General features: G+C 44.3%; 1 protein-coding gene across 1 annotated transcript in view; it reads right to left on the reverse strand.

Annotated features, from left to right (window-relative positions):
* Positions 1 to 9,542, reverse strand: part of CREB3L2 (cAMP responsive element binding protein 3 like 2) — a 101,352-nt gene extending 91,810 nt beyond the window's left edge. Inside the window, exon 1 of the mRNA XM_058530956.1 lies at positions 9,092 to 9,542. Within this exon, the coding sequence (XP_058386939.1) occupies positions 9,092 to 9,193 (102 nt within the window). The 5' untranslated portion in view covers positions 9,194 to 9,542. The remainder of the gene's footprint in view (positions 1 to 9,091) is intronic.
* Positions 9,543 to 9,948: the final 406 nt, after the last annotated feature.

Consider the following 9,948-nt stretch of genomic DNA (forward strand, 5'->3'; position numbering starts at 1 on the left):
GAATCTTGTTGTTGTTGTTGTTTTAAATTACTCACTTTTTAAAGATGAGAGACTTTCAAGGATAGAAGCCTGACACTCAGCATGGAACTGTGGAGTTACAAGAAACTTCGGGACAGTGGAATACCAATGCAGCATTTACATTTGGATAAACTGAGACCTAGGACATCAAGTAACTTGTCCTACGAGTTCACACATCTAAGTGCTTTATGCTCCAAAGAAAAATTTTCTTCCAAGAGCCACCATTGATACTTCTAATAAGAAGCAGGCATAGAAATTTGAGTGGCTCAGAACAACCCATCTTAACTCTTAAAAAAAATTCAAAGCTCTTCAATAATGTCGATGAAGTTTAGATAAATAAATTACACCAGAACAGAGCAACTCAAAGGCAGGCAGTTCAACACGAGGCAATTGTAATGAGCTTGACAGCAGCTATACACACCGAGGAATATATGGTACACGATCTAAGAAGTTGTGTCTCACTTTTGCATTGACCTTCCACATAGTCCTAGAAAAAATTAGACATACCACCGCAGAACACCACAAAGGGTTTCCCAAGCGAAGAATAAGCACAAACCCAGTCAAAACACAGCCTGCATCTGATGGGTGACATTGACTCTAGAAACAGCTGTGTCCTAGTAACGACCTGTGAGCTTCTCAAGGGTTTACACTGCAGGAGAGCTGAGTCACTAAACATTCCCTGAGATAAACGGGGTGCAGAGATAAGGAGGATCAAAGTTTCCCCAGCTCTTCTTAGTCAGAGTAAGGCATCATGAAGATTCAAGGGTTACCCAGCCAGAGCTGTTCTACAGCTAATAATGGCCCAGAAGAATTTTGGGTCCTACTCCAAGGATCTCCCACTTTCCATCAAAAGACAAATAACAGACATAAAAATCTGAGAATCAGCTGTTTTGAAATTGATAGAGGAGCCCAGGGTAGCATCCAGAGAGAATAGAAGGCCAAGTACCAAACACTCATATTTTAACAGATGGTAAGGAAGCCAGTGAAGGAAGAAAAACTAAGCCTGCCAGAGTGTCATGGAAGCCAAAGCAAGAACAAGTTACGAGATGACCTTGTGGTCAATATTGCCAAATATTTCCATGAGGCCTAGCAGGTAAGAACAGAGAGAAGACTGAATTTAGTGGTTAGGGAGAAGTTGCAAGACCTTCTAGCAGCAGTAGGAATCAGAACATACAGGGTGCAGGAGTAAGTAGAAAGTAGGGAAATAAAGGCCGTAGCTATCGACCATTTGTTTGAGAAAACCTGGGAGTGAACAAGAGAGAAAAAATGAGCAAGAAGGGGCAGCAGCATCTGGCAAACATGTGTTCAGGGCAGAGACCTGTGTTTACAGCAGAAGGTAGAAGCTGGGGAGGAGAGGAAATGAAGATGCATGAGAGAGAGTAATTACAGGCCTGCTGTGCTTCCTGAGTGATGTCAGACTCCTGAGCTCGGGACACCTCTTCCCCGGAGAGAAGACATTTGACTTAGGGGAGAGGGTGGAAAAGTGTGTCTACTCTGGGCCATGCAGTGACGTGTGAAGAAACTGAGACCCAAAGAGGTGAGGTAACTTGCCCAAGGTCACCAGAGAACCAGCGGCCCTGGGCACCAAACTCGCCAGGCTCCAAAGCCCACCCTTTCCACAATGCTGCCTTCAACTCTGCTCTAGTGGGAACTGGGATTGTTATACAACCGCCCTCCCTCCCAACTTGTTCTCTAAACAAGAAAAGATATTAACACGGAATAACCCAAGTCACTTTCATGCTCAACTTTCAGATTTGCAGAAGCATTTACAAGAATCCCGTTTAAAAAATATATTAACAAAAGAAGCCAAGGTCACTGAGCTTATGCATTCTCTAAGACTGCCTCTCTCCATTTAATTGTGCGTTGAGCTATTATGTATCTCTGAGCATCCTGTGCTTGACTAAGCATCGTGGGAGTATAGACAAGACAAAGTCATTTCTCCTGTCCTCAAGGGGCTGAGCAAATCTCTTTACTGTTCTAGGCCTCAGATTCTCCATAGATAAAATGGGCCATGGATATGTGCCCTATGTGCCTCATGGATAACGTAGACAATTCCATTCAGGGGAAAGTTGAGGTCACTTGGAACTTCATTTGGAAGTGCCCAAGAACATGTGGTGAGCAGGGAGAAGGACGAATAGGCTCAAGGTTAACACAAAGAAGGTGGGGTTTCATCATTTCCTTTCCATCCTGACTCTAGAGAGGCAGGGAATGTGGACACTATACCGCGCAGCCATAAGCCCTCAACCCTACCAAATGGAAAGCCAAGGCCTAGGGCCATTTGCCCCAAGACAGCCAGCAGACAGGTCAGAGCCCAGACGGGCTGAGGCAGGCAGTTCAAGCTGCCAACAGGCACACATGGCCTTATCTATATTTAAATAGCCATACGCAACTGGAAAAACAGCTTCTTTGAAAAATGACATTCAGCTTTCCGCCTGCTGAAGTGAGGTTGCATGGGCCTCGAACAGAGCAAGTCATTCTTGTCTTGCATGGTGAGCATGATTACAGGCTCAGCTAGTGACCTCCAGCCCTGATATTTGACCCTGAGGCAGAGAGTTCAGATGATACAGTTAATTCTACATCTCCTAGTGAGTGAGTTGGGACAGCAGTACTGCCTCCCTGATAGCTTTCGCTTGCATTTCAGAGACTATTCCTGTCTCTATAGTCTTCATTCATCGGGTGCTATTAGCACAGCTAAATAACGTTCTTAGAGCTTTGTAAGCAGCGCAGTTCTTAGTTTGATCTTTTGCTACCAAGGCTAATTATTGTGGATTTTAAAACATTTTCCATTTGCTAGACCATGTTTGTGAGAAAAACAGCCATTGGTTAAACAAACATACCTTTTAAGGAAAGGACTGCCAACTCAAGACTATTTTACTAATGATTGTTACAAATGGTCACCCTCGTTGAGCCTCCAAAATCTCCTCCATCCCCAGATGACTAATCTAAGCCAATCATGTAAATCCTTTTCCAGCCATTGGTTTAGAAATGGTCATGTAATCCAATGCTTTCCAATAAAACTGAAAGAGGAATCAGCTGGCGGGCTTCTGAAAAAAGCTTCTTCCATCCTAAGGGAAGGGACACAAGGAACCTCTCTTCCTCTGGCTATTGGCCGACTGAATTGAACGCCTGAAACTTATATGGGGGATGAGTTGCCTTCAGGTTGCCTCCAACCTGAAGATGAAATCTGCATATAGATTGATGAAATCTAGGTCCATGATGACACTAAGGAGCTGCTGAATCAGCCAAACAAGCAGCTATACTTCTAGGCCTCTTGCAACACGACATAATAACTTACTTATTGTATAAGCAATCTTTGTCAGTTTTCAGTCACATGCAGCTGCAGGCATTGTAATTTAATTCAATTATCAATCTAGATGCAATGCCTCATTTCTCCTGCAATAAAAACTTCATATCAGAGCTTCCTGCTTCCATAGAATATTATCACTCAGGGATTTTTCAAGAAAGAGAGCAAGTACAAAACTCAGCACCGGCCTCTCATCTTTCAGGACTGTGCCCAAGTCACGTTCCCCCAATCCATGGTGTTAACACCATGAGAACAATTTCAGAGACGATAATATAACAGGCCAAAGATTTTTCACCAAGCCAGTTAAAATTGTTTAGATCATAGATAAATTAGCAACACATGTGCAAGGCTGCCCTATGAATAAGAGCCACATGTATGGAATAGTGAGGACTCTTCCCCACTCCCCAAATAGTCCTCCCCTACTTGCTGGCTATTGGCTTCAGCTCTCCACTTAGAGATTCACCCTTTCGACCTGACAATTACTGTGAAATATAAATGACCATTTAGGAGTCATATGTTAAGACTTACAAATATTTCAATGTTTAGTGTAAGCTTATCAAATCTTTCCTGAGAGCAAAATTTAAGAGAGGGAATTGGAAAGAGAACACCATTATGGGGACCACTTGGGGCCCAAGAAGGGAGGGAAACATGGAAGGGGTAAAAGTGAAGAAAGGTGAAGCAAGGGCCTCGAAGACAAATTACACTTACTTTACAATCTGTCTCTTACTAGAACTCATCACCTTTATTCGGTTTGTGACCAGAAGTAATGATATTCTCAAGTCACAAGGACCCAGGTTCCCCCTCAGAAGCTGGTCAGGGGCCAACAGTGGGAGGCAAACATCAAACCAAAAGCTTCAATATCCCATTGGAGCCATATCAGTCTCCGGGCCAGCCAGGAGGAAAGGGAAACCACCAGCCTGTGAGATGAGCCAACTCTATTCCGGCAATCAGTGATAGATGTGGAAGCCAAATGGTCTTCATATCCGGGCACCAGGCAGGTTGAACATTCCCTTAACTCTCTACCTACCACGGTCTGGGATCAGTCATTTCACTTTAAGAACTAACTAGATATAACATTTTAGTAGCATAATCACTAAAAAATTTTACAAAGACTGGATTTATATGAACTTAGCATTGAGAACAAGCAGAACTGTTGTCATTCTCTTTGCAAAGACCTGGCAATTCTTATCGTATACTTTTTTAAAAGGATAAAATTGTTGCAAAAATTTATGAAATCCCTATTTTTCAGATCACTAAACTGAGATATAAGAAAGTTACCAAGATCACAAAGTTTATCATACACAAACTCACTGTTAATCTTCCATCCTGAGAGCCCCTTTCCCCCAAGCACTCCTGCCTCCTGTATTCTTCACCAGAGGCCTCCACCGACTCCAGTGGTGTTGAGCATTAATGCACACCATGTCCCCCTCTGCCCCCAATGAAACTCAGGCTAAAATTACCTCTAGTCCAGTTTTACATGGTGCCTTTAAGTTGCAATTTTTCATTTTCTAAATACACTAAGAAGGTAAAAATTCGAACAGTACAAAAGAATAGAGTGTAAATAACTTCCTCTCCCTCCCTCCTCTCTTGATCTCCAGTCCCTCAAGTCCCCTTGCCAGAAACAATCAATTATCCATTTCTTGAGCATCCTTCCAGACATAATCTGTGCATATATAAGATACATGGATAAAATTTTAGACCGTTCTGTCCTTTAAATTGCAAAATCCTACAGTGAATTCCCAGAAATGTAATTGGCATAGAACCTTATAGGAACACAACATATATGTTAGAAATGTCCCACATCCAGGCAGGTGTGGGGGAAGGGACAAGGTTTCTCACAATGATCTCAAACCATAAGAGAGACACTCGTCATTTTTAGATCTGCCATCTTTTCTGAACCCACTTTTAGCCTATATCCACTCTAGAAGCAATAGCTTTCGTAAAAGTATTACTCATGGATTTAAAATAATATTTCACTACCTGTATGGGAACTATTTTTTGTTTCAAAAGAAAGCCCAAAATTCTAAAAATTCAGGATCTAACAAGCAAATCCATATTTTCCCTATCTATGTGCTTCATTATTTTGTAGACTTTGAACCTGTCTCCTCTAAGCCTTTGTCCTTCTGGACCAAGAAGTCTTCTTCCTAACTAACCAAATAAGAAAAACATTACTCCTGATGGCTCACAGAAGGCGCCTGAGAGACTTACAACCCCAGCCTCAGGCAACTTGAACCTTCTATGTTTTTAAAATCAGGTGGGTGATGTTTGCTAAAACAGGGCATCAGCAATCATGCATGTGGTAACTAAATCCCTATTTAGGGCAAATAGAGTGATCACGCTAGGAGGGCATGGTGGTTGGCACCGCCACTTCAGTTAAACATTAGCTGTCTTCAGGGTCAGCAGTTTCTGATTTCCCAATCATCCTCTCCATCCTCTGACTCAGTTCCTTCTCTTTAAGTCTGCATCCTTCATTCATACAGCATGGTGGGCAAGAACTTGGCCTTTGGAGGCAGGCAGACCTGAGTTTGAACTCCAGTTCTGTCAGTAATTAGCCATGGGACCTTTACCAAGTCACTTAAACTTATTAAGCCTCAGTTTTCTTATCTATAAAAGGGGAATAATAAAAATGGCTCTCTAATTGGGTCATTAAGAGGGTTCAATGGTATAATTTTTGTAAAGCACTAAACACAATGACTTGCAACAGGGCCAGCTACATAATCTGTGGGACCCAATGGAAAATGGACATGTGGGGCCCCGTGTTCAAAAATTATTAAGGATTTCAAGATGGTGACAGCAGAGCATGGAACCAAGTGTGGGGCCCTGTAGGAGTGCATGGGTGGCAGGGCCATGAAGCCAGCTCTCCCTGTCAGATAATAAATACTCAGTAGATGATAGCTATTATCATATCTTACCACTTTCCTAACTTATATCTGCACCTTACCCTCCCTGCAGGCTCTCATCTCCCTGTGCAATGCCCAATCCAATCAACTTAGCAAGTTTCACTGGGCCATTCCAAACACAGACATTGTGTCTCAGAAGTAACCTGCATTTACAAGGAAAATAACTGGCCAAAGTAGGGGGATCTAAGACAGAAGGTGATGTTACCACAGGTTCATGCCAGATGCACTCCCACCTTAGAGCCTTTGCTCTGGCTTTTCCTCCTGCTGAGCTAACATTCTCCCCTCTTTCAAGCCTTTGTTCAGATCCACTTTCCATGGGATGCTTATTCTGATCAGTCAATTCAAAATCATATTTTGCCCTTCCTCCATCCTATGTTCTCTATTTCCTTTACCTTGACCCACTTTTACTTCTTCTATGGCACTTATATTGTCTAACATACTATAATAATATTTCTTATTATGGTTATCATTTATTATCTTCCCTTACACACACATCCCACGCCCCCCAAGAATGAAAGCTTTTCAAGGTCAAGAATTTTTGTCTGCTTTTGTTCATTGACGTATCCCAAGTGCCCAGAACAGTGTGTGGCATACAGAAGATATTCAATAACTATTAATTGGAAGAATAAATCTTTGAATGAATGCATAACCAGGTCATCCTTTCTCCACCTGGAGGTCAGGCCATTCTACATTATGGATGAATAGAATAATAACTAGCTCTGCAACTGGATACCCAACAGAGTTCAAGAAACAGATGGGAAAGTTATCTCTTTTCAAATCTCTGCCAAACTCCCCTGAGTTTAGAAGGAAGATAATCCAGTCATCTGTGCTACCAAATCCAATACCCCTTTAACACTAATTCACATATACAGTTTGTTGGCAATGACTTGCAGCAATGATGAGTGCCATTTTATACGAGTGAGGTGCCCAGAAGAGACACGACCCTATGTGACAGACATAAAAGTCATTTAAAAAAAATAATATTAGACACACCACTGCTTCATTACAATGACGTAGAGAAACTAAGCCCTTAATACTAAAAGGAGGGCCGGCCCGGTGGCTTAGCGGTTAAGTACACGCGCTCCGCTACTGGCGGCCCGGGTTCGGATCCCTGGCGTGCACCGACGCACCGCTTCTCTGGCCATGCTGAGGCCGCGTCCCACATACAGCAACTAGAAGGATGTGCAGCTATGACATACAACTATCTGCTGGGGCTTTGGGGGAAAAAATAAATAAATAAAATCTTTAAAAAAAAAAAATACTAAAAGGAATGTAAGGTCTCTAACCCTGACACTGTGCATAAAGATGCTAATTAGAGCCAGTCCAAGCTGTTCTGCCTGGAGTTAATGTCACAGTCACAGGTAGCATCTCAAACCCTGGCCTGTGATCTCACATATGTAAGTCACGGGGCCCGAGAAAGGGAACGTGGACGCCTGTGCATAATTCATTCCACCAGCTGAAAGACAACCCCAAAGCTGTAGCATTATAGCTGCTGGATGGGACATCTTCACAATACGTTTAAGAACAAAAGAGAAGAGCTGCCCCTCCACAAATGGTTAAAATGCAGCCCATGTCAGTAGAAACATCTCGAGCACCCAATTATCAGAAGATATTTGAGGGCCAATGTGCTCTAAGTGCTGTACGGATGACAGGAAGCACATCTGGGCCTCCAACCCAAAAGCAGCCCACGTGGTCCCCACAGGATAGGCTCAGTGAGCAAAGCCGGGCGGATCATACCACACATCTGGCTTTTTGCCCCAGCGGGAACCACCACTCCCTCTTGGCCCTGCACTCTCTATTTTTTAAACAAGCCATTCTCGGCCACCACAAATGCTTTGGTGGGAATCACAGGGAGGCCCTCATCCCTTTTCCCAAAATAACGTCAGCCAGAGGCAAAGGCCAAAGAGGTGGAGCCTGCAGGCCATTTTGCAAAAGTTTCAAATATCCTGGCACTGACCCCATTAAAAGAATCATGAAGGGGACGCAGCCAAGCCTCTCGTTTTCTCATTAGTGTTCTCTTTCTCTAATTACAAACTCTGCATTTATAAAAAAGAAACAAAGAGATCTCACATAAAGTCATATTGTCAGTGCTGGCTGTTGGAAACACAATTTCATTTTGCAAATTTAACACCAAAAAATTGAAATTGAAAACTTGAAAAGAAATGTGCATGCTCTGTGACAGTTTAATCCCCAAAGGGGTCTCTGAGGCATAAGACTGAAAAAGGAACTGGTGAGCTGTCCCACCTTCTCCAAAGTCTTCCTGAAATATGCAACCGCCTCAGATTTTCCATACTCCTCTGCTGATCTTTCCTCTGAAGAGGGAGGAAGCAGATTTCTTGGCTATACAGTTAAAAAAGCCAAATAAAGTGGTCTTCCTCCTAATGTGAAGGGGTCTTTCCACAACACACACACATAGAGGTGTACTTCTTGAAATATACGTAAGAAAGCAAAGCGGGAGTGGGGAGGATATGACAGCGAAGGAAAGAAAATGCTACTTCATTTTGTTTAGTTTTTTAAAAGCTTCCTACAAAAATCATTAGCAAACTAAACAGAGGCATATCATTTTCAAATATGCTTTACAGTACTGATAGCAATAGGAAATAATATTACAGATGTGAAAAAGCCTCGGAAAAGAGTATAAATTGCTAAAGGAATACAAAGTGTCATTACTATTATTAAAAGCTTAAAAGGGCCAGCGGCCCACCTTTATCTGTTCAGATAGAAAAACCACCTCTTTCCCCAGATCTCTTCATTCTGGGCATGGCTCTTCCTAAATACTTCCTTCCCAGCTCCCTGTCCCCAACTGTTCCTTTGGTGACAACACTTCCCCCTTTCAAGCCGCCCCTTCGCCGCCCAGCTGAGTCCTCACCGTGTGATACATGAGAGCCTCGGTTTCCCCGGGCTCTGACAGCTCGCTCAGCTTGCGGTCCCACTGCAGGACGCTCTGCTCCCCGCTCTCCAGCACCTCCATGATGGTCCGAGGCGCGCTGGGCCGAGGATGCTTAGGGAGGAGGGGAGCCGGCAGAGCCGCCTCGAAGGGCGATCCGGCTCGCGCGCTTGCCTTGCGTGTGTGTTTGTGTGTGCGTGTGTGTGTGTATGCGTATGCGTGCAGTTTATGCACTTAGGAAGGAAAACGTTGGCTCCTCTGCCTGAGGGCTCCCGTCCGGTGTCCTCCGGGATCCCGGGGGAGACAGGTTGTCCAGGGGTGAGACTGAAGGCTGAAGGGGTTAAAGCAGGGAGAGCATCCCAAATGAAGGCAGGAGATAAGCTCTCATCCCAAGAAAATCCCTTCGCAAAAAGCCCACTTTCCGCTACTGCTCCAGACACAAACTTTGAGACTCCCCAGAGCTCCTCAGCTCTGCTCCAGGACCCAGTACGACTCCACCTCCCTCCGGCGTAGTGACCAATCGGATACTCACATCGCCTGACCCACCCAATCAGAAGTCTTGCTCTCCATCCTGTCCCGCCCCCGAAGGCAGGGCCACCGGGAAGTCTCCGCCCAGGCAGTGGAATGTGGTGGGGGGAGCGCCTTTGACGTCACCGGAGAACTCCTCCTGCCTGCGCACAGGCAGCTACGGCTGTCTGAGGCAGCGGACCAATGGAATGCTTGGATCCGGGAGTGATGGACTGAGGGCGTGGCCAATGATAAAGGGGCTCCTGGGGCGGACAGCCAATCAAATAGCGACAAGAATACATTTTATAAAACAGGGAGGGTAAACCCAGTCC

Source organism: Diceros bicornis, chromosome 3 (assembly GCF_020826845.1).
Source record: "Diceros bicornis minor isolate mBicDic1 chromosome 3, mDicBic1.mat.cur, whole genome shotgun sequence".
Taxonomy (NCBI): Eukaryota; Metazoa; Chordata; class Mammalia; order Perissodactyla; family Rhinocerotidae; genus Diceros; species Diceros bicornis.